Source organism: Enoplosus armatus, chromosome 24 (assembly GCF_043641665.1).
Source record: "Enoplosus armatus isolate fEnoArm2 chromosome 24, fEnoArm2.hap1, whole genome shotgun sequence".
Lineage (NCBI taxonomy): Eukaryota > Metazoa > Chordata > Actinopteri > Centrarchiformes > Enoplosidae > Enoplosus > Enoplosus armatus.
This window is the reverse complement of record NC_092203.1, coordinates 9,131,867-9,156,023: the sequence shown is the minus strand read 5'-3', so window position 1 is coordinate 9,156,023 and position 24,157 is coordinate 9,131,867. Positions and strand designations below refer to the sequence as shown.

Sequence of the window (24,157 nt, the reverse complement as noted above, 5' to 3'; positions counted from 1 at the left end):
ATATGCATTAGAGCAGATTTAAGATATCTGCCTCCACCTTGTTGAAATGGAGGTGAACGGGATTTTGCTTGCGGTGCTCATTCCAGTTACTCTGGAAGACTTTACTGTCAACAGCTTCTTGGTGACTATTACTTCTGTAGAAAGTAGCCGCTTTGTAATTTAACTTCAAAACATAACTCTCCCTAAAAACCACAAATTGTTGTTTTTGCATTTCTCTCTCCACACAAGTCAAACAAAAGAGATACAGCGTGTTAATCAGCCAGCTTCGGAGGCGTTGAAAGATGTATTTTTTCACTTTGGGCAGAGCCAAGCGAGCTTCAAGTCTTTATGCTCAGAGAGACAAATACAGCTTTTCCTATAAGCATGGGTGGCCCTGTGTGAGGTAAAAATAAAGTCTCAGCTTTACAGAAGAAGTTAAACTCTATTGTTACCTTTCAGAGGTGATGAAGCAGAGAGGTACGTGTACATGAAAAACAACACTGACCTGGATCCATGCGGTTATGCTATTATCCTCCGCTGTCCAAAGGGCCTCTTACTGGAGGACAGTGTATATGTGTGTGTGCGTGGGGTCAGGGGTACCAACAGACAAGTTACCGTGGTGATTAAGCTCCTCTTTCAAACTTGGGTCTCATCTGAAGGTGGGCCTTCTCTTTGAAACAGAGGATCTGGGCTTGTGTCAAACCACCACAAGGGTCTCAGCGCTCGCTCAAAAACCCGCCGATGACAGTTGCTGTTAGGAGATGAGAAAAGCTGCAGAGGACATCAACCTGCGAGACCCAGCTCTCCCACGGGAACCTGTGGAAGCTCCTCGTGGCCCCTCTTGGCCCCCCTATAACTGGTGCCTCTTCCATCGCCCTCCCTGAGCTTTCCAGAGAGCCCTTTGATGTCCTGGGATCTGGGCAGCTGAGGACATGGAGCCAATGGACAGAAAGTTGCTGCGTCTCAGATTTAACTGGTTAAGGTTCCTGATTGAGGACTAAAGTCCTGGTGCTGCAAACAATGGACACTGTGAATGTTTTGGCCAAGCTAGCGGCGTGTCACTATGGACGGCAATGAAATATCTACTGCCATGAAATTTGGTGCAAACATTCATGGTCCCCAGAGGATGAATCCTACTGACTTTGGTGATCTCCTGACTTTTCCTCTAGCGCCACCATGAGGTTGACATTTATGGTTTTAAGTGAAACGTCCCAGCAACTTTGTGTCTAGTGCACAGAAATGGACATACTACAGTACAAAGAGACAGTGGTGGGAGACAGATGGAGGCAGACAGTCAGTGGGGGACTATCAAAGGTTTCACCGGTCTGACCTGTAACGTGGTTGAGATGGAGGGACAAGGACGCCGTTTGTTCTTTAATCCGCTTTCTCATACCGAGTTACTGCGGCCCTCGTGGGAATCACTTTCAGCCCGTCACAGCCCGACTGTGGGATCTGACACACGACTCAATCACAGAGCTGCGAACGCGGGCGTGGATATGAGCTTCTAAAACACTCTCATGTGAAGGGTGTGCTCCCGTATGACAAAACATTAAAACTTAAAAGACAGCAGAGTGTCATAGCTTGCTGGGGTCAAAAATCAAAAGACAGTTTCTTATTAATTCATTTTATTGAAAAAAAAAAAACAGCTCCACCTTCGTAGTTTAAATTCGGAGATTGTAAACTAGCTGTCATGTAGTGAAAAGCTAATCAGACAGTGTTGCATTTATGTACCCCAATACAAAATGATGACATCTGTGTGGTAATAAAAGAAGTGGAGTGCATTAGAAGGAGCTCCGTGTTTTAATACCTTCACCTGTTGAAAAACATTTTAAGTTTATTAAGTATAATTTAATTGATACTTATATTTTCCTGCACAAGAGATAATATTATTACAGAGCATTTTATAAAAGTAATAAAGAAACCGCTTTTTAAGCTACATCCCTTGTGAAATGTCACCAGTACAAATAATCTTTAGTAAAAGTGCTCTTGGTTGTAATTGTGCGTTTCTATCTGATGAATCTCTTACACCCTCTAGTGGTAGTAAATGGCTATTGAAGGAGCAGCAGTGAACGGTGTCCCATCACATGTGCTCTGGGTGGTTCTGCAGACAGTTGATGAACTCTTTCACTTCTTTGCCCTCAAAGCAGATCTGATAGACTGCAGAAAACAGTGGAAACCTGTAGAAGAAGAAAGACATTCAGACTTTTATGGGATGTTTGCCGTGCTGCACACCCACACAGGTGTTTTCACTTATTAGACCTCTGCTCAGGGTGAAGGTGGGCAGAGATGAGCTGATAATTGTCAGCATACTCTTAACATTATGAACTTTTTTAACAGTAGAATTTATAGCAGAACTGTTTTGAATTGCAATAAATTGTACAGGTGTGTGTACCTAATAAAGTGGCTACTGAGTGTGTAAATATATAAATATGTAATGAAACCTTTGGGTCATTTGAATATACTGAATAAACTCACCCAAGGGTCACCCCAACACTGATGACAAACGAAAACTAAATGCACAACAATGATTTCAATGCCAGAGTCAATTTAAAAAAAGCAGAATTATACAAAAAAATGAACTTGTTTAGAAATAAGCCCTTATGATGGGTTCGCCAAAAAGACGAGGTAACATAGAAGTAGAAGTATGTGGACTCACTTGTTGACCATGTCCTTCTTTTGTAGGAGCTTGTAGACCTCAGCTGAGGTCTGTGGACCCTGCAGCTTCTGGCCGTTGAGCATTTCTGCCTCCAGCTCAACGATAGACTAAAGAAAAAGACGTACAGAAGCAGTTTTAATATCGTTTGGTGACATATTCTGTATATCTTCAATTCATCATCATATCGTCGTTAAAGTAGTCCACCAACATTTAGATGTTTTGCTCCGGAGCTCTGGCTTAGCCTTTTAGCGTGTAGTCTGTTCAGCAAAAAGCAGATAACTAATATGATGCAATATGTCGAACTCTACATAATATATTCAAGATAGCTGATGTAACTAAACTATTTCAGGTATTCAGGATAAAACATTGTCCTAACTGACAAATTGTTGAAGTAGCTAAAGTAGAGGTGGGTAGAGTTAACCCTGAAGCCAATGATCTACCCATTTACATGTTTATGTTTGTTTCTGGAGTTCGTGAGTTTAAGTTTAAAGGCCGTCCGACTCACCTTGGACGTTTTGACAAAGGCCTCGGCAACTTTGCGGTTTCGTCCCCCGTAGCAGGTGGTGATGAGGTCGGCCACGCCGCAGCTCTCCAGGAAAGTGGTGGAGCTCACTTGGCCTTTGCGGAACAACTTGGCGAAGGCGATCATTTCCATCAGACCCAGCCTGATCACCGCCGCCTTGGTGTTGTCGCCAAAACCAAGGCCGTCGCAGAATCCAGCACCTACTGCCACAATATTCTGGCATGCGATATTTTGCTTTTGATTAACACACTGAGAGAAGATTCGAAATTTTGGAACCTCCTGTATTAACGAGGAATCACTACTTCATATTCACAATACGTGGCTGTCTTTACCTTTAGAGCTCCACACAGCTCCACTGTGTCACTCTCCTGCACGACAGTGATGCGAAAGTTGGGAGTCTGAAGCAGCTCTTTGAAGATGAGGCCGTTTGCCTCATTTTTTGCCCCTGTTTGTTAAAAAGATACTCATAAAACAGGGAAGTAACGCCATGTTTTTGTCATTGTCTGACCACCACATCCTTTTTCCAACCTTCAAGCAGCCTCTGCATGCATGCAAGCAACGTCAGTAAAATGTTTGTGCAGCTGAATGCTGAAGTAACTTTGAAACACTGATGACAATAATAAAAAAACGGTGTCTAACCGATGGTGGTTTCACAGAACTTCTCATCTGCCACCTCGCTGGCGATGTTGGCCCCCATTAGGACGCTGACCTCAATCTCTAGTTTCTCTCGGATGATGTCTGAGATGAGCTTTAGTCCATCTGGTCCCTCATCGATACCCTGGGTCACAATAACAATAATAATAAGAGACCGTTTCGAAGTTTCTGTGCTAATCTGTGGCTTTACAGGGCTTTCGCTTTGAGGTAGTGAATACTTCATGTATCATTGTTGTGACTGTCTGCGTGTTGCTCAACTACAACATCACGGGATGTTGTGGCTACAGAAAACTGTGAATCAAGGTCAGGTGACTGAATATTTGCCTGGTTTCCCCTTTTTGTCAACATGAGGAACAATGACAGGATCTTACTTTTATGAGCGATATCCCGATGGTTCCCTCCGCGACGTGAGGTTTCATCTGATCGCAGAGTTTGGCGATGAACTGGTGTGGGATTACAAAGACGAGGATCTTTGCTCCTTTGACAGCTTCTGTGACGTCTGGGACAGCGACCTAACAACGCATCGACAGCAAAGTTAGTCCTTAAACGGTGTCAGATCATGGAGCACCAATATGTGGAACATGTCTACTAACAGGGCTGAGATTTTGTGGGGGGGTTAAATTTATTATGCATGAGAATAAACCCTGTCAGATGATTTTCTTTATAATAATCATTATTATTGCAGCAAATACAGAGCAGATACAGGTAATAAACATCCATAATGATGACAAAAATGCTATAATGCCAGAACCAATTTAAAAAAAGCTGAATTTTTCCCAAAAACTGAACTAATTTAGAAATAAGCTCCTGCTCTTGCGACCCACGTCTTGATTAAGTTTTACCATTAATGTTTGAGATCGTTGGAAATAAAAAATTCAACACAAACTAAAACCCAATTGTAGCTTCTTAGAGAAATATCTCAATATGACCACATACGGCTTTCTACGACAATGTGACAAATACACCACTAAACAAGGCATATTATAAATCAATCATTGTGAGTAAATCAATAATTATCTTTGAAACACTATTTCTCTTATGTAGACTAGACATTGAACAGCTTTTTTAGGTGAGCAGACTCCTGCATGAGTACACGTCAACGCTTACAATGCAGCCAATTACATAACACAGGTAGATACACTTGATGACACAGAAGAAGAAGGTCAAAGTTAAGTTATCTAATCTGTGTAATGTCTCGCTGTAAGATTGCTGTGAAGTGGATCACCTGTTGGCACAAGACGGACTACATTGAAGCACTTACCACGTTCCTGGGCAGCTTGTGTCCTGGTAGATATTTGACATTTTCATGCTCTGTATTGATGATCTCTGTTAGCTTCTTCCCATCAATCACTTCTTCATAAACCCACATGTTCACCATTGGGTCGAACCGGTTGGATGCTTTGACATTGTGCCCGATTATTTTGGCAATGGAAGAGCCCCTGGGGAGGGAGTGGGGGACATGAGCAGACAGTTAGTGGAAAACTAACATTCAGCACCCAAAGACCCCCCCCAAAACACTGCAGACCCAGCCTCTAATGAATCAGACAGAAACTAAAATAGGTCTTTGGGGACGTTCGGGTTGAAAACCCAGAACTTGTTTCGCATTTTACTTTATAATCAGGTGAAATAATTTAAATTTGCATGGACATCTACACCCTCCCTGTAGAGACACATGGTCACTGTGAAGAATAATATAATGGCGTAATGTTGGGACATTATTACTCAGTGCTTTCACTTTGAGGCACCACAATAATCAGACTTTTTGTCTGAGCTCGTAGAAAAGCATGTGCATGTTGCAGCATGCACTGCAGCCCGATCCTTCAGGTTGCAATAAGATGATGTCAAAAGGGAGCAGCTGCACGTTTTAGTTTTTCTTCCCTTTGTGAGAAATAATGGGCCAAATAATATTGCAACAATTACATATTGGCAGAAAGGGGCTACATGTGCTAAACTGCAAAACATCCGCGTCCAGTTAAGCGTTGATCGCATGATGCCACCATAAACGAGAAAAACGGTATTTATTCTGAAAGATGCCTCTAAAAGACAGATGGACTCTTACCAGTTTCCAGATCCGACGATGCAGACTTTCTTTCCGGGCATTTTGACAGTGGCAAGTCCAAGTGTTTAGCTGAACTGGAGACCCTGTTGTTCTTTTTTTCCGCCGTCTGTTATAACTTCCTCATACGCCCTATAAATTTCTACCACCGACTCAGCCCTCCCCTCACTCGCCATGGCTACACCTCTTGCCTCAGCCAAAGTGGAACCAACATGTGCATTAACACTGTGGATGGTACCACAGCCATCTTAACACATTTGTAACATTTTCACACGTATTATAAGGTTTGTAGTTCACTACTGGTTTTTTTTTACGTTTACTTGATAAAGCTGAATGGATATAGTGAGTGCACAGAGAAGAAAGGAAAGCCTAATGTAAAGTGCATTACCGTGTTATCGGTCATTTATTATAAAGTATTGACTGGAAATATGGGAGGTCAGTCACGCCGTCTCATCGTAGCGGAACGGTCAAGCCGGACAGCATATTGTATGACACTTCCGGTCAAGATGTTTTTCAAAACAATGTTCACTAAAAATAAAACTTAAAATTTAGCAATTTAGCATGTGTTAGAAGTATGCGAAAACGTAGATGTCTTTTTTATTTTTATTTGTTTTCTTGTTTATTTATTTATTTTGTTTGTTATTCAGCTGAAATCTTATCTAAAAAAGGTAAGGTAAGTAAGGTAAGTAAAAAATCATGTTCTATAATTTATCTTAAATATGTTCATTTGTTTACTCCAATACAAGTAACCCATGAGGATTCAATGAAAAAAATGCTCAACTTCCGGTTTAATTGTATTTTTACCTTTTCTTTAACCATTTTACATTTTTTCCCCCTTGTGATGAAGTTCTTTTTTTCTGAATTTTGGGAACAATGTTTTGTGTATTTATGCTTTTTGCTATTGTTAATGTGTTTTCTATTTTACTCGAACACGGAAGCCTGCGCCTGTGAGCTAGTCACGTGACTGTTTTCCTGCCAAAGCAGTAAATATCAGGCGAGCTAGCAGGCACAAGCTACATGGCTACTCCCTATATCAGCAGAATAGACAATGTTTTATCTCCCGTTACTTAACTTGACGAGTTAACAGTCCCGCGTCTGTTGGGTGTGTGGTGCGTTTCGATAAGCGATGAACCGACAGCTTCACTTTGTGTTATAAGGGAGGCTCGTCCACTTAATCAAATCAGTGGTGACTTAGCTAGCTTCATAGGTTAGCTTAACGCTAGCAAGCTGAGTTAGCGTCTAAAGGAGGCTTCGTTGCTAGTGACTATGCAAGGGGAAACCACGGCTATACGAATAGCGGAAAACGAAGGGAAGCTGGATGTATTTCCCCAGAACAGGACCCCAAGCTCGGGCAGAGCAAGTGCCAAAAGCTGGCAGTATAGGTGGGTGGCTGTTTATGTTGCTAACGCACATACATTTAAGCTAGTTTACTGATTCAAGGCGTATTTTATTTACCTAGCTAATAAATCACCAGCAGCATAATTATGTTATAAACATGTTCTTCTGTTTTTGTAATAAATGATCAATTTGCTCTGAAGTTGGTGATAAAATCTGCTTTCCAATCAGACAGGTAACAGTTAAATTATACTTCCTGTCACTAGACAAGGCTGTATGATTGATTTGTGCGTGCACCTTTGTGTGTTTATGTTTGTGTACTCAGTCTAAGTTTGTTATTAAGAGTTCTTTGTCTGCTTTTGCTTGTTAACCTCTCATACCAGTGACCACATGGAGAATATTGATGGCTACTTGATGAAATACACCAACCTTGTAACAGGGTGGCAGTACAGGTGAGTTTTAATACCTGTGTTGTAACATAATGACAATCTTAAATGTACGGTGTCCCAGTCAAGGGTAAGAACAAGGAACTCTCTTATCAGAATTCACCAGCCACTTTCAGCCAAGTTCATTATTGTAATCCAGTCTAATCCAATCCACGTAATGCCGTGGTGGTTTGTAGGGGAGAGAGACATTGTCATGGTGGCTGTTGTTTTCAGGTTCTTTGTCTTAAATAATGAGGCCGGCTTGCTGGAGTACTTCGTCAATGAGCAGTCGCGGCCCCAGAAGCCCCGCGGCATGCTCCCCCTGGCAGGGGCCGTCATCTCCCCCAGTGACGAAGACTCGCATACATTCACTGTCAACGCCATCAGCGGGGAGCAGTACAAGCTCAGGGGTGGGTACCTAAATACACACACTCATCCCTCGGACCACAGTGCATCATGTCAGCTTGTTGTTTCAGCCCTTTACAGTCAGGTTGTGTCCTCCTCTCTGAGCTTTTCACGTTACGTTTACCTCCAGGTCTATTGTCATCACCATCCATCAGGTTCATACAATATTGATCTGGATGTTTTCCATTATCTGCTGCCGATGAGGCAGAAGCACTCGGGAATCGATGCTGAGTAAGATCATCCTGGAGTAACTGTAATGTGGTTTTGCTTTCTTGTTTTTGTGCGTGTCTCTCAGCCACCGATGCCAAAGAGAGGCAGCACTGGGTGAGCAGACTGCAGATCTGCACACAGCACCACACAGAGGCCATGGGGAAGGTAAGATGCTGTTCTTGGCATGCATATGAGCACCTACTGACAGAGGCACACATTCACCTTATGGACCTTATGTATATAACTGAGGAAATTATGTTTTTTCTATTTTCCATTGTGATACTTATGTACTGTATTTACACTGAAAGTCAGTTAATGCAAACCTTTTATATATATATATATTATATTATAATATATTAATGTTCCCTAAAGGTCTGCTGCTCTGTATGTGTGATGAGCCTATGTTCAAATCAAACATAAAAATGTGACTCCGCCACAGAGCGGATGCGAGTTGGACAGTCTTCAGTTTCCTGTTTTCCTTCCTCACATGCCAAAGGAGCAATTCAACAAAGCCAGCGGCAGTGCAAAAATCAGAGCTGTGAAATATTAATGTTTATGTAAAAATGTATCAGGTTGTACCCTGTGTGTGTAAGCACAGTAATCACTAGTATTGATCGGGATATTGATCTACAGACTACTATGCTGCCAACATTTTAATGATTTTTAGATGCTTGAGAACTAAAAAAAGTCCCCGACGAGATATATTTAAAAGTTGTACATTTTATTTTCAAAATGACAAGATTGTTCGTATGGCAGATGTATGCAGTGTAGATTTGGAATGAAATCAATCTTAATTGCCCTTGAAAACATGTTGGTGAATTATATTCTAACAGCTAACATTTTGTATTGCAGAGTAATCCCCCACCCAAGTCCCGGAGCTACTCCATGGCATCTCAAGGCAGCGGCAGCTCACCCATGTCCCTGCGCCGGCCCAGCCAAAACCCCAACAACTTATTTGGCTGGTCGCAGGTCAACAAGGGCTCGTCGCTCTACTCCAGCAAGAGGTCCCTGCTGCCAGACCACCTGCTGGACGCCAGAGAGGTACAGCAAGCCAGAGACACACTTTGTGAGTCAGTCTAGTATGTTAGGCTGACTCACAGAGGTGTGGTTGACAGGAGCATGTATTTTGCTCAGAATCTATTCCTACAGTTACACTTATTAACATATAATTGACATGTCAGGATCAGAGATTGACTCGGGTGCTATAGGCTTGTAAGCTAAAATGGCTGCGAATATGTATGAATTGTTTTTAAAATAATAGTGAAAATTGATGATCTCAGTCATTGTGATATTTAAAATGAGATTAAGAAAAGTGCCATTTTTAGCTGACGTCACACTTCCTGTAATGCACCACACTCATTACCGTGTGCATGCAGCAGGAAGCAATTTATTAGTCTGCTGTTTTGCAGAAATGTGGGTTACAAGTGAAATCAAGTAAATCTGATCCAATATGCAACCAAACTGTAGCCACAAACATCTCAAATTCTTGCCATGGCGGATACATAAAATGATCTATAAATATTATAGTAAGTCATCATGATGTGTGGGGAAAAGTTAGATGAACAGGAAAAAATAAGGCTGGCACTCTACTCCCTACTCGTCATTAATGTTTAAACTTTAGGGCAATGTGACTATGCAACAATGAAATGTTGATCTCTTAAAGTACAAGCAGCAGTATGTTCCTACAAGACACCCAGCGGTAAATGTAAAATATTTAAGACTTAGTTTATAGAAGGGCTTTTGTTGATTTAGACTTGTTTACTTGTGATCTCTCCTCTTCACTCTGATTCATTGGAGTGATGCAGATTGTCCACAAGAGGGTGCTGTTGTGTTTCCCGTAACATCAGCAGATGACAGCAGCACAGTTTAGATCTTCATTCATTTTGTTCTCTATGGATTTTTAATCAGAATATGGCAGTAAGACCCCTGTCTTAGCTGTACAAGTGTTTTTGTGATGCTGGTAAGGGGTATTGACAGACAGGCATGTTTTTAATGTTTATGTTCATGTTATTGTCTCAAAACGTGGATGTTAAAAACAGGTTAGAATATCTCAGTAAATTTAAACAAAATCAACAACAGAACCTGTGCAGACAAAGTTCATTACAGTCAAATCAGACATGGCAACCTTGACAAATTTCCTCATGATCCCCCTCCAGATGATGACCCAGGCCCAGGGCCAGCACAGAGATCTGATCCAGGGCATCGAGGGCCTGCCTGCAGCCCCCAGCCTCTCCCCTCTAGACCAGGATCTGCTGATGCTCAAGGCCACTTCCATGGCCACCATGAACTGCCTCAATGAGTGCCTGCACATCCTGCACCTGCAGCAGGTGGCCAGGCAGAGAGGCTCCCTGGGAGGTGAGTGGAGGGGGGTCGGTGTGTATATTGTGTGTCTGAATATGGTGGTGTTGCCTTTTTTAGGTTTGTTTTGTATACTTGCAGGTTGTTCGAACATATCAAGGAGGAAAAGTTAATGTATACCGAGCTACTTGCAGTCCTTACAACAAATCATAGTCTTGCACTTGCAGGCCTGCACCCAATCTAACAGTTTGCGTTGGCTGGACAGTGGAATTATTTTGCATTATTGATAGGGAATCGTACCTATTCTTACCACCTGTCTCCCAGGTAATTAGATCTCAGATGGTTAAAATATCCATCGACCACACTTTGAGGACAGAATGCAGCTTTAAATCAGCTTCATATTAAAAAAACATACAGAAGAGTTTTAGAGGCAACCCAAAGTGTCTAACTTGCTGATATCTCGACCCTTTCTATTCAGGATGATTTTAAAATGGGACAACGTCTCGCTAATGTCCCACTTTTTCACAGCAGATCTCATTACTCAATGTATATTTCATTAGGCCAGACTCATCGCAGCAGCCAATCAGATTAAGTTGTCTGACGACGCACAAGGTGAATTTGAATGAGCTCTGCCCACCTCTAAACATACATAAAAAAGTGCCCACGCCATACTGAGAGGGTTTAGCCAATCAGAGGATGGGGATGTTTCCTGTCGGCGGGGCCAAAGTATCCTGATACTCGCCTCGTCGGAGGGGTTGGGTTACACTCTTTTGGTCTAAGGCAGCCGTCTAAGGAATAGCCATCTGTCCAGTCAGCAGGCAGGCGGTTGTGGGGTGTTGTTTGGCGAATGGTAGGCCGAGTGTAGAGCTACTTGTGTGTGCTGTGAGTGCCAGGGGGACTTGGGAGGGAGGGGGGGATTGTACCGTGAGCACCTCTGAACCTGCCGCTGTGCACTCCCCGTCCATGGCAGGACCCACCATCGAGTGGTTGGAGCCCAAGCTGCCCGACATCCTGAAGAACGGCAGCAGCTCCCTGGGCAGCTTCACGACAGGAGAGGGCCCGCTGGAGGGGAGCCGTCTGGAGCTCAGCAGCCCAGAGTCCTGCAGCTTCTCTGGGGTAAGACCAAGGGAATGACACCCACTCTCCAAGTTGTACCAACCTGTTGGTTATCAGGAAGTTGATTTGACTTTATTTATCACCCTTAATGCTTTCTAATCCAGACATAAACCATTCTATTTATATTCTTTGCTTTTTTAAAAGCAGTCATGCAGTTTCCCACAACATAAACAGTCACTTACTTTCGACCTCTCTGAGTCATTCAAGCAGGTTGTTGAATAAGTCCCCTTCCCCTCCCTCTCTCAGGAACAGGAAGACATCGATGCAGAGGATGAGGCGGAGGACTGCTTCACAGACAAAGAGGAGGACCTGGGCGCTGTGGAGGAGGAGCGCAGCGTCATCCTACACCTGCTGTCCCAGCTGAAGCTGGGCATGGACCTCACGCGGGTAGGTCGAGTTCCAAGTACTGCTGCAAAACAACCCCCCTCTCAGCAACTCTTCCCACACTTTGTCTTTCAAGGTGTTTTAATAAGGTTTTCTGTGTCATCACCAGCCGATTATGAGGATTATGTTGTTAATTTCAGATCAATAGTCCCACAGTGAGAGGTATGAAAGGTCTTTCCAGGTGTTGGTGCTTAGGTTAGCTGTTTAGAGCACAATGTACTATACTGTATGCTGGCATATATAACCCCACATTCACTGCTCACAGGATGTGTTTCAAGCACTTTTAAAAACACTTCGGGGTCATTAGCGTTGTTTATTTTACCCATTTTATTTCCTTATTCCGTGTTTACCTATTTGTCACCATCCACTATTTATAAACTATTTAATGTCATGTATTTTTATTAGATTATGTTCCAATCTAAATCTGCAGTAAGATGTTGAGCAAAGACATTCTTTCACAAAATGATAATGACCTTTCAGGCTGAAGTAAGCACGCCTTGCTTAGTAATTACGACTCGTGGACACACACACACACTTAAAAACACCAAGAGTCAAGTCCTGGATGGACATCCTATCTTCCCGTGTCAGTTTGTTCTAGTATTTGGATATCCTCCTCTTGGGTTTCTGATTTATCGCAGTTATCTGGTGGATGCATTGGCTTACCTCAGATGGAGATCTAGTAGACACTGTGACCCCGGGGTCGTGTCCAGTGTGCCTCACATGGTCACTTTCTCGATTTACTGATGGGGAATAATGTGAAGGTGTTGGAACATGGCTGTCTCCGTGAGTCATGACCATATTTATTTGGATTCTCCTCCCAGGTGGTCCTCCCCACCTTCATCCTAGAGAAGCGCTCTCTGCTGGAGATGTACGCCGACTTCATGTCACACCCGGACCTCTTTGTGACCATCACCGACGGCATCAGCCCGGAGGACCGCATGGTCCGCTTTGTGGAGTACTACCTCACCTCCTTCCACGAGGGCCGCAAGGGCGCCATCGCCAAGAAGCCCTACAACCCCATCATCGGCGAGACCTTCCACTGCTCCTGGAAGGTACCCAAGAGACCCGAGGCCTCCAAGGAGCCCTCGCAGGGAAGCCCTGACCCAGCCGCCTCCCAGGATTACTACCAAGTGCGCTTTGTGGCAGAGCAGGTGTCCCACCACCCCCCCGTGTCTGGCTTCTACGCTGAATGCCAGGAGAGGCGGATGTGTGTGAACACACATGTGTGGACCAAAAGCAAGTTTATGGGGATGTCCATTGGAGTGTCCATGATAGGGGAAGGTAAGCCAGCAAGGTTTTTGTAAACAAACTACGGTTACAGTAACGTTCAGCACTTCTCATCTTGAGGTCTAGCATACATGAATGCATTTCCTTCCTTATGAAACATTGCAAAGCCAGTTTGCTTTTAAGGTTTTTTTGTTGTTTCTGCGTGTTGGCATCCTCCTCATGTGTTTCCACTTGTACAGACATTGCTCATTAGTGCCACTGGTGGTCAAAATCACACCTACCTTTAACTAGCCAGGAGCGACTGAAGTGATGAGGTTTGATTAATTTCCTTTGATGGTAAAATATATCTCATTCTTACTGATCAAAGTAATTTATGACCTCAATCACCGACACAGATAAAGTATCTCCTTCCAGGTAGCACTAATGAGCTAATTAATTAATTAATTAGGGCATAGAATCCAACCGCAGGTCAAGAAAAGACTGAGTTATAAATTGGAAGGTTTTTGTCTCATCTGCTTATCTTTCCAGGTTGTCTATCTTTGCTGGAGCACGATGAAGAGTACACCTTCACGCTGCCTTGTGCATATGCACGCTCCATCCTCACGGTTCCCTGGGTGGAACTGGGCGGCAAAGTCAACATCAGCTGCGCTAAGTCGGGCTACTCGGCGATCATCACTTTCCAGACTAAACCGTTTTACGGTGGCAAATTACACAAGTGAGACAAGTTGATGTTAATGTTGTTTATTCATCTTGTAGTCGCGTTTAAATCTAATGTGAGCATGAAAAGTATTCCTCAAAATAACATGTCATCAATATTCAGTGGTGTCCTCGTATTCATTTCTTTGTCCTGCCGAAACGTAGGGTGACAGCGGAGGTGAAGCACAACACCACCAACGCGGTGGTGTGTCGCGTGCAGGGCGAGTGGAACGGCGTTTTGGAGTTCAGCTACACCAGTGGAGAGACGAGGGTGGTCGACGTCACCAAGCTGCCTGTTACCAAGAAGAGCGTTCGGCCTACTGAGAAGCAGGGACCAACTGAATCCAGGTCAGAATAGTTTCTTAATAGGTTGTTTATCAGACAGACTTTTGGTGATGTGAGGTCAAATATTTTCTCATAGAACAAGACGCTCAGTTGCCTCTATGACGTCTTCACACTTTGATTTCTTTTGCAAGGAGTTGCTTATTATAATTCACTGCATTTCAGGCGGCTGTGGCAGCATGTGACGGAGTCTTTGCGGGAGAAGGATATCGAGAAAGCCACGGAGCACAAGAGGCTTCTCGAGGAGAGGCAGAGGACGGAGGAGAGGCACCGCGCTGAGACTGAAACCGCTTGGAGGACCAGATACTTTGACAGAGAGGTGAGCCAGTTGAATCACAGCTTTGGTGCTCCTTTATTTATTTTACCATTCATTACAGCTTTCTTGCAAAGAAAATCGTCAGGTTGAGGTCCATTCCAACGTAATGAGGAATCACATTCAGGACAAGCAAAGAGCAGCCTGTGGAAAGTCATGTGTGCCGACTCTTAACACATTTAAAATCACTTTGAGCATTTAAGTTTCCCAAGAATCTGGCTCATTTAAATGGACAACGCTTGTCACAGGAGTTTTTTTGTGATCATCTACATGTTTTAGTTTTTTAGTTTGTGTCCTAATTGCCAGAAAGTGCAAAGCATTCTGTTTCCTTTTCCTGTTTTGCTTGTGTACATTTCCAACTCAAATAAATAGCATGATGGGGTGGCTGCCTTTATTGGATTTTATGTTAACTCACTGCAGAAAATGAATTGTAAGACCTTAGTCCTACAAAATAATATTTCTAGTCTCTTCTTCTTCTCCAGGGTGAAGGCTGGGTCTATCACAAACCACTTTGGAAAAACTCTGCAGTCAAATCCTAGTTTCTTCAGTCTGTATCTTGGATGTTGATATTGTAGATTCAGGAATGTGTGTGTGTGTGTGTGTGTGTGTGGGTGAGTGTGTGAGTGTGGTTCTGAAATGAGAGCATGACCTGCACTGACGTACAGATGAATGCGACACGGGGAGACGGACAGAGAGACGGCATGATTAAAGGTGTTCACAAAGCCTCCAAGTACAAGCTTTTGTACTTCTGATCAGTTGTTTTTTTTTTATAATCCAATGTCAATGAAAACGTTCTTGTACAGGTAATGGTACTCTATTTACACAGCCTTAAGATAGTCTGATGATGCTCTAAGTTTGAGTTCTGCTGATCAACCTGGATCTGGTTCTTCTTCTTCTTCTCCTTTTTCAGCTACCACGCTAAGGTAAAGTGACTTTTGAGGAGTTTCTTCCTAAAATAATGTATCCAACATAACGAAAAACATCAGTAATTGGAATACTGCCTGATAAATGTTATGCTGTGAAACTGTTGTAAATTGGATTTAGTGTACTGGAATGTTGTTGAAAGTTGCTGTACATGATCTTCATCTATGTTAAAGCGCCTGAAAACTTCAAATCAAAGTATTTCTCTATAACATTAAACATACATGACTAAATAAGCAACAAACACATTTTAGGTACTAGTGACAGTCTACAACTCAGCTAATCTGCTTCATCCGATTTTATTGACTAATAACCAAACGGACCAGATTCTGAATCAAATGTTGCTTCATCCTGATTGGTGTACGAAAGAATGTGACGGTTTCTAATTAAGCCACGCCCACTTTAAACCTGCGAGGAGAGCACACGGAAAAGAGAAACGGAAATCTCAAGTGTAAAGAAAGCAAAATTGTTCACGTAGGAACCCATCAGTTGATTGAGGAAATCCCTTTGATGATCTCTGGGAGAAGCCAATCATCTTAAGGCAATACTTTGACATGGATCGTACAGACTGTATGTTAATATTTTAAAACAGCCAGGTAACACTTACATTAAAAGATTTAATGTGTTCACACCACCACTCCAATAGTGATAGTATTGCCTTAATTTGGGTGGATCATCAGGTGAATCGTGTGCATTTATCTCTAAATTAGTTTAATGCGATGTTGAAATTGATGTGTTTCGTCACACTGCTGGAATGGCATGTCGTAGACTAGCTGACTGTTTTAAATAATCAAATGACTGTGATTGAGTCACGAGAATGAATCTAAAGATTGCTACCCCACTCTTTTTCTTTTTTTTTTTTCAGTTTTGTGGTTTTGCTGCGGGTGGAAGAATCCCTCCATGCATGAAAGCAAAGTCTCTGTTCACATTGATTGCAGCAAGTATACTACTCCTGTGTCTGCGTCACTTAAATTTATAAATGTCCGTTGTGAAAGCTTTTAACCAAATTTGCTTGTTTTGTAATGCAAAATAAATATTATTTTCTTTGAACGTGTTCATCCCCTCTCTTGCGCTTTAATTGCTCTTATTTTTAGAGCCACTTTTTGTATAGAAACGTTTCTTGTTCCGTCAGAGTTTGTGTTTGTTTTCTTTCCTTTGGAAGTCTACTGTGGCATACATGTGATAAACCTTATTTTGTTTCCCTAAACTAAATTCTAGCCTCACATTGTCAAAGCAGTATCAAGTATTCTCTGCAGAAAGAGGAGATCCACCCTGCCATTGCGAAGCTACTCCCTCCCTCCACGTCTCGGTGCCTTATGCAACTCTTTCTGTGTGTCTTCCAGCTAAGGAGCACAGCGTTTTCACCTGTTATTTACTGACCGATGCAATGGCGTATGTATTATTTTTGTGGGCGTGTGTGTGTTGTGTGTTTTCTTTTTAAGAGGCGGTGCTTGATGTTGAGAGATGTCGACTAAGCACTTTTATTCTAGGTTTGGACATTGTCTTGGTTTTTGAATTCTGCTGGTTGTCTTGCTGACCTATGAAATGCACTGACATTGAAGGAAACCTGATGTTTTAGAAAAACGGACATGTGTGATAATAATCAAATAAATTCCGTATCAGTTGTACACTGTGTTTTGTTAAGTTGTTTTCTTTGAAATTATTAAAAGTATTTCATGAAAAAGGCTGTGAGTCTGTGGCTGCTTGTATGAAACATACAACAACACAAAGCTACCAGACTGCAGCGCTGCAAAGGCTTAAAATATGATCTAAAACTAACAAAGAAAATGGTACCAGTTTATTTCACATTTAAAACACAGAGGCAATTCAAAGTGCTTTACACAGGCAAAGAAAAGCATCAGAATGACATTAAAAACAATAAGCAATAAAAATCAGATTATCTATTAAGATGGAATAACAGTTTTTAATTTAGATTTGAAAGTGGCATTAGTTCACGCTATAGGCAAGTAAACATTAAATAAAACGTGAATGTTTGGGAAAACCAAACCAATTTGTTATTTTTCAACATGAGAATAAAAGTAGAAAATACTTTTGTGAAATATTTATGAAAAGGAAAAAAAACATTTCGTTTTCAAAACACCTCTTAAAAAGATCAAATTAAGCAGACGTGTTGAAGAGATAGAAATGTCGTAAAAGACACCAAGTTTTGTAGAATAACAAGAATCAGGTTTTTCCTTGAGCTTTCGATCCTCATCATAAAGTGTCTGATCATCGGTCACAGGTAAAAGGACGAACCTTTACAATTCAAATTCCTCATTCTCATCAGTCCCATTACAATCGCCCTCTCTGGCGCCATCTGCTGGTGTTGGTGCTTCCTGGGATTTCACCTTGAACACGTCCCACCTCTCAGGAAGGACCCCCTTGTTAAACAGGACTGAGGCCACATATGAAAACATCAGAATGGAGACCAGAGCAGACAGCATGCAAATGGTCTTGACAGGAGAGCGCTGAATGTAAACACCGTCCTCTAAAATGCAACCTGGGAAATGCAGCGTCACAGGGAGGCCTAACAGCGGCTCTCCACACAACAGCCTCATCACCAGGGCGACAAGGTAGCCTGCGACCGCCCCGTAACCGTTGGAAACCTCAACGAAGAGGACGCAGATCAGTTGGGGGAATATGATAGTGTAAGTCAAGTCTGAGCCCAGGATCCAGAACACCAAGATGCCGCCGTCCAGGTAGGTGAGGGATGTTCCCACAAGTCCTGCGACCACTATGGAGAGACGAATCACCCACCGCAGCTCTTTATCTGATGCCTAAAGAGGAGAACAACACTATGTACACCTTAAAAACAATCAAATACCAGCTCTGCCGGAAGGTCTTCCCACGCTCCTGTTCCTGATACCTGACTCCTGATGGTCTGGTAGATGTCGGCGGTGAAGATGGTGGTTGCAGACAAAAGGAAGGAGTCGGCAGACGACATCACTGCAGCAGCAACGGCTCCGATGCCAAAAGCAGAGATGTAGGTTGGGGTAAAATGCTGAAGGGTGATGGGCAACACCATAGCCGCCTCCCCTCGCTCATACGGTGAGGGAGAACCATAGGAGGTGGAGTTCCAGTCTGAAACAAAAGAGGAAAAACAGACAAAAGTAACGGCTGCATTTTCTAATCTGGAAGACACTAAACTCCTAAATGTACCTGTTGAAGCTGCAACAGCGGCGATCAACACTGACGGAAGTCCAGCAATGATGACTCCACCTGCCGCTATGAAAGAGATGATTGTGGCTGTAGACGTGGAGCTGGAGGAGAGCGTCCTTTGATGAAAATCCTGAACGGCCACGTTGCCCACAGTCTAGGAAATGACGGACGTGAAACAAACCAAAACACCATCTTTTGAAGAGCTTGGAACTACACGGCAAACTAATATAACCACTGTTATTCACCTTACCATCACCAGGAAATGATCAATCCATCTCCAGACTTGATCAGACTGAAGTTGACCAAGCCAGGAGGCCTGATGTGTGTGGTTGAAGGCTGTTTTAGTGATGTCAGTATAAACATCACTTGCAAAAACAAAAGGGACGCACAGCCACTGTGAAGAGAGGAGTATGTAGATCCAAAATACACAAGTACATTGTCTTCTTTGAGTTTCATTATGTAATACTCACCAAGCTGAGAAGCACCAGTGACAGCTGGATGACATCAGTGTACGCGACTTAATAGAGACCTCCAAGGACAGTGTAGACGATGGCCACTGCAGCAGAGATCCAGACGCAAACACTGAAGGGCAGATCCAAAGCCACACTCATCGTCGCCCCTGTAGCCAACGCACGCGTACGCACAGCACATGTAAATATGAATGATACATTGGACGAGTGAGGACATTGTGCGTTTGAGTGTGTTTGCGTATTTGTACCCAAAGAAATCAATAATCAAGGAACCCAGATAATCTCAGCTGTGACTGGAACGATGGCAAGAACCGCAGTCAGTGCTTTCCCGTACTTTCTCTGAAAAGGATCCATCATGCTGATGTAGTTTTTCTCCCTCATTGGCTTTGCAAAGAACAGTCCACCTTTAAAAAGGACGGACAAGAGAGGAAGACACAGCAGACTAATCCTCTTCCCATCAATCAAACCAAAGAGGACGTTGTTTACGTGTTAACTGAATTTGTTGTTATGAGTTGGTTTTGGAGTCTCACCGATGACAAAGGAAATCGAGACCTGCAGAGGAACAAGAGCCCAGATGAGACCTTTGGTGGGGTCGTAGACCGACTCTGCAACACCAATGATAAAGGCGCCTCCAACCCAAGTAGCTGCAGCAGGAAATAAACAAACACATAGATGCAATAATTAAAGTTGTAAATATAATATCTTCCTTTGTAATGAATATGAGAAAAACAAATAGAAACCCGCCTGTCATTGTAAATACTCCCACTGCCAAGCTGACACTTCGCCAAAAAGGAAACTTCTACACGACTACTTTGTGTGTTGATCTCCAGCTTCTTCGACTGTACAGACGCCCAGAAGCCGATTCCCAACACCAACAAGTAGAAGACGACCATCATTATCACACCTGGAATATTGAGAGCCATTGTGGACTCGGACTCTGTGCCACCACAGCCCGAGTGAGCCCCAGACTTTTAGCTTCTTGCATTAAATGCCGACAGTTTGGCTGGTGGGCTTTTAACTGTTATGGAAATAATGACAAAATGGAAATTGATCCAAGGGGACACACTAGCACATGGAAATCGCACATTTGCATTTGTATTACTCCACAGGGGTGGCATGTTCCTTTCTGATATTTTACATATGACGTCAGGGTACACTGTTTTTTTTAACCTCATTTCACCTCAGGAGATCAGAGACATATTTCTGTGAGTGTAAAGTCACTCTAAAGTGATGGGACCTCGTCTACTGGAGTGATGCTGTGAGTGGTGTCTCCAGGCCTATGTTAAGGGGCTTAAATACTCCATACTCAATTTAAATAATTAATCCTGCCTTTCTTGAATATGAAATTAAATTAAATATGAGGATTTTTAGGACAGTGTGCCTGCGTAACAAATGCATTTTGTTATTTCCACATGAGACACAAGGGGTCACTGTTTTCTGATCTTAATAACCTTACTGTTCGTCTTCTCTATCAAACTCATGCAGAATGACATTTTTACTTGTTCCTTTTTGATCAAAACTGTCCATTTTCCTCGGCGGAGACAACCTCCTTGTATTTTTGTCCTCAGACACTGTATGTTTCACACACCAGCGAGCCCGTGGTCATCATTATGACAGTAAATCTGCATATTCCCTTTTTCTTTTTCAGCTCACTTTAAGCTTTAATAGCCCAAAGAAAGACAACACCCAGTCTCTCGGAAAAAAGGGAAGTGAATGGTCTTAGAGGGAATGGAGCGCAAAGAGAGAAAGGTGAATTGTGTCAGATCACATAGCTCAGTGGGTTAGGGCCCAGCTTAGTGGGTGTGAGGTTGTTGGTTCAATTCTTATGAATCTCAGTGCACTTTTAAAGTCCAACACCCAAAGTGAACAAATAAAAGCGCCCAGAGAAAAGCTTCAAATGTGAGAGGGACTTGGTGGTGTAGTGGGTTTGTTCATACCTCTAAGACACAAGTGTGTGATGTGTCCGGTTCAAATCCCCTTTTGACTGAAGGTTGTGAGTTCAATCTTTTTTCGAATTTGACAATTTTTAAAGTCTGATGTCCAAAAGAAAAAGTCAAGAGCGCAAAGAGAGAAAGGTGAACTGTGTCAGATTGAATAGCTCAGTGGGTTAGGGCCCAGCTCAGAAGGGCTGAGGTTGTGGGTTCAATTCTTATGAATCTCAGTGCGTTTTTAAAGTCCAACACCCAAAGTGAACAAATAAAAGCGCCCGGAGAACAGGTTCAAATGCAAAGGGGCCTCGGTGGTGCAGTGGGTTTGTATGTGACCGTAAGACATCAGCGTTGGAGCTGGTGCAGTGTCTGGTTCGAATCCCCTTTTGACCGAAGGTTGTGGGTTCGATCCCTTTTCTAATTTCACAATTTTAAAGTTGGATGTCCAAAAGAAAAAGTGAAGAGCGCAGAGAGAGAAAGGTGAACTGTGTCAGATTGAATAGCTCAGTGGGTTAGGGCCCAGCTCAGAGGGTTTGAGGTTGTGGGTTCAATTCTTATGAATCTCAGTGCATTTTTAAAGTCCAACACCCAAAGTGAACAAATAAAAGCGCCCGGAGAACAGGTTCAAATGCGAAGGGGCCTCGGTGGCGTGGTGGGTTTGTCTGTGACCGTAAGACATCGGCGTTGGAGCTGGTGCAGTGTCCGGTTCGAATCTCCTTCGTGGCTGGGACCTGGAGCGTCACGACACGGGTGGTTGCATGAGTGGTGGCACGGGCGGTGAAATCGGGAGGGGGCCGTGTCCCCTCCCGAACTTTCCAGAGATAGACACAGGGGGTTATGAGGAATGTAAATTTAAAAAAAATCTGCTTTGCAACATACCTTTAAAAAAATATAGCCACACCCCCCACTTCCTGTTTCAATCATTTTTAAATCAGAATCTGGTGCTGGAGCACATGCTGCAAACATTTGGGTAAGTGCGATTGCATTTCAATTTACATGGACAAACAAATAAGATTCAACGTGTAGTTCTTTCATTAACTTGGAAATCATGTCAGTATGCATACTCAACTAACCAGGAATTACATTTAGCTAAGTTAGCATGCTTTAATCCCACATGTTCTATTGTTTGGCTAAAGCTAACATGCTAAGCCTCAGAGGCCTTGGAATTCAAAGGAACTCATTTACTTGAAAATTCAGGTTCACAAACATGGAAATAGAAAATTAAGACTGACTTGGTTTAAAGAGGAGGATTATTTCTTAGCGTTTACTTTCAATACCAACACTTTCTATCAATCAGACAACAACTCAAGTAAACAACTTTGAAAACATATACTGCCGTGGTTTAGTGTGTAACGTCAAATTTAACAAGTGACGAGCACCTGCAGCCAATTACCTGGACGATTGATAGATAATCAACTACGTGAACGTTAAAGAGATTACACTCGTCAAACAAATCAAGCAAATCAGTTCCTTTCAATTCCAACAGCCAACAAGTCAATAAGTTTGATAAACAGCAGAAAATATCACTTTGGAGCTTAGCGTGTTAGCTTTAGCCAAACAATAGAACATGTGGGATTAAAACATGCTAACTTAGCTAAATCTAACTCCTGGTTAGCTCAGTATGCATGCTGACATCATTTACAAGTTGATGAAAGAACTACACATTCAATCTTATTTCTTTGCACATGTAAATCAATTGAAATGCAATCGCGCTCACCCAAATGTTTGCAGCATGTGCCCCCGTCCTCTTCGCCTCCAGGCAAAATGGCCGACTGTCAAACAGGAAATGGGAGAGTCCAATTCTATTTATACTGGGGGGGAACCCAGACTCTACTAAGTGGGGTAGAGGACAGTCATCTGTTATTTGAACGATTTATCGTTGTCTTTATTGTTTTTGTGTGAAAATATTGTACATGTGGATGAATTAAAGAAGAATAACTTTGCAAATTGGAGCACCTTCTGAAATGAGGGCCATTTGTTCCCTTTCAGTCAGAGACACTCACCACTGTCTCCTCCAGACCCTTCAGGTCCTCTCTGGCCCGCTGGCTCTGTTCATTCAGCAGTCTGGACAGAAAACACCAACGTTTACAAAACACACGAAGCATTGCATCAGATACTCATCAACAGCCGAGCAGTCAGCGGCACCTACATGAGTTTCTGTAGCTTTGCATCCTTCCTCCACCCTCCATGACTCTCTCCTGCTCTAACAACAGACCCTGGTTTGTGGTGCAATGCAAGGCAGCTGTCTCCGACTGTATTAATGTCCATGTCTACTATAGTATGTCATGCTATCTCTAGGAAATCAGAATCAGAAATACTACATTGATCCCTGGGGGGAAATTGTACAGTACCGGTGCTCCCATTCAAGCAGCATAAATTTAGGGCTAAAAGTATTTAAAAATAGAAATAGAAAATAAAAATATACACATTTACAGTATTTAAGTGAAAAATAAAGGTAAAAGATATATACAATAACAATGTATATGTATGTGTATATATATATATATATATATATATATATATATATATATATATATATATATGTTTGTATTGCACTGAAACATTCAAAGAATAAATAATGAGGTAGTATATAAACAGGTGAAGTAGGTCCAGATTTCCAGTCTCTTTCTTCTGAGTGTCTGACACTCAGAAGGAGGAGTTGAACAGTTTGTGTGTTCTGTTGTACATTTGGGAGGAACGAGTCTCCCACTGAAGCTGCTCTTGTGTCTGACCAGTACGTCATGGAGAGGATGTGAAACATTGTCCAAGATGAGCTTGGACAGCATCCTCCTGTCTGACACCACCTTCAGAGAGTCCAGCTCCACCCCCACAACGTCACTGGCCTTGCGGATCAGTTTATTGAGTCTGTTGGAGTATTGGGCATTAGTGTTCTTTACCCAGTCCAGTTTATTGTCTGTGTGAACTCCCAGGTACTTGTAATCCTCTACAATGTCCACACTGACCCCCTGGATGGAAACAGGGGTCATCGGCACCTTGGTCCTCCTCAGATCAACAGTCTTGTCTTTGTCACATTGAGCTGCAGGTGGTTCTGCTCGCACC

General features: G+C 42.7%; 2 protein-coding genes and 1 pseudogene across 3 annotated transcripts; 1 reads left to right on the top strand and 2 right to left on the bottom strand.

The window, feature by feature from the left end:
* Positions 1-1,593: 1,593 nt before the first annotated feature.
* LOC139306501 (glycerol-3-phosphate dehydrogenase 1-like protein) lies at positions 1,594-5,978 on the bottom strand. Of its 2 annotated transcripts, none has more exons than XM_070930377.1 (8): positions 5,872-5,978; positions 5,074-5,251; positions 4,184-4,324; positions 3,798-3,936; positions 3,491-3,603; positions 3,141-3,374; positions 2,636-2,742; positions 1,594-2,156 (listed from the first exon to the last, which is right to left on the bottom strand). In XM_070930377.1, exons 1-8 carry the CDS (start codon positions 5,910-5,912, stop codon positions 2,060-2,062), a joined length of 1,050 nt encoding a protein of 349 aa, XP_070786478.1. In that variant the 5' UTR covers positions 5,913-5,978; the 3' UTR covers positions 1,594-2,059. The 2 variants fall into 2 exon arrangements, with proteins under 2 accessions (XP_070786478.1, XP_070786479.1); XM_070930378.1 differs by having other exon boundaries at positions 4,184-4,255.
* A 1,007-nt stretch (positions 5,979-6,985) lies between these two features.
* On the top strand, positions 6,986-17,168 carry LOC139306500 (oxysterol-binding protein-related protein 11-like). The gene is made up of 13 exons (XM_070930376.1): positions 6,986-7,250; positions 7,587-7,655; positions 7,863-8,038; positions 8,329-8,408; positions 9,096-9,284; positions 10,400-10,598; positions 11,512-11,657; positions 11,904-12,044; positions 12,863-13,322; positions 13,797-13,983; positions 14,130-14,312; positions 14,472-14,625; positions 15,102-17,168. The coding sequence occupies exons 1-13, from the start codon at positions 7,135-7,137 to the stop codon at positions 15,156-15,158; spliced, it is 2,157 nt and encodes a 718-aa protein (XP_070786477.1). The 5' UTR covers positions 6,986-7,134; the 3' UTR covers positions 15,159-17,168.
* A 630-nt stretch (positions 17,169-17,798) lies between these two features.
* On the bottom strand, positions 17,799-20,092 carry LOC139306433 (high-affinity choline transporter 1-like; annotated as a pseudogene).
* Between the last annotated feature and the right edge of the window lie 4,065 nt (positions 20,093-24,157).

Excerpts from the sequence above, each read along its gene's own strand:
- LOC139306500 (XM_070930376.1), top strand. The coding sequence starts at position 7,135 with ATGCAAGGGGAAACCACGGCTATACGAATAGCGGAAAACGAAGGGAAG. Across the intron at positions 7,251-7,586 it reads GCCAAAAGCTGGCAGTATAG|TGACCACATGGAGAATATTG; the intron begins GTGGGTGGCTGT and ends CTCTCATACCAG. Across the intron at positions 11,658-11,903 it reads AGTCCTGCAGCTTCTCTGGG|GAACAGGAAGACATCGATGC; the intron begins GTAAGACCAAGG and ends TCCCTCTCTCAG.
- LOC139306501 (XM_070930377.1), bottom strand. The coding sequence starts at position 5,912 with ATGCCCGGAAAGAAAGTCTGCATCGTCGGATCTGGAAACTG. Across the intron at positions 4,325-5,073 it reads ACAAGCTGCCCAGGAACGTG|GTCGCTGTCCCAGACGTCAC; the intron begins GTAAGTGCTTCA and ends ATGCGTTGTTAG. Across the intron at positions 3,604-3,797 it reads GTTCTGTGAAACCACCATCG|GGGCAAAAAATGAGGCAAAC; the intron begins GTTAGACACCGT and ends TTTAACAAACAG.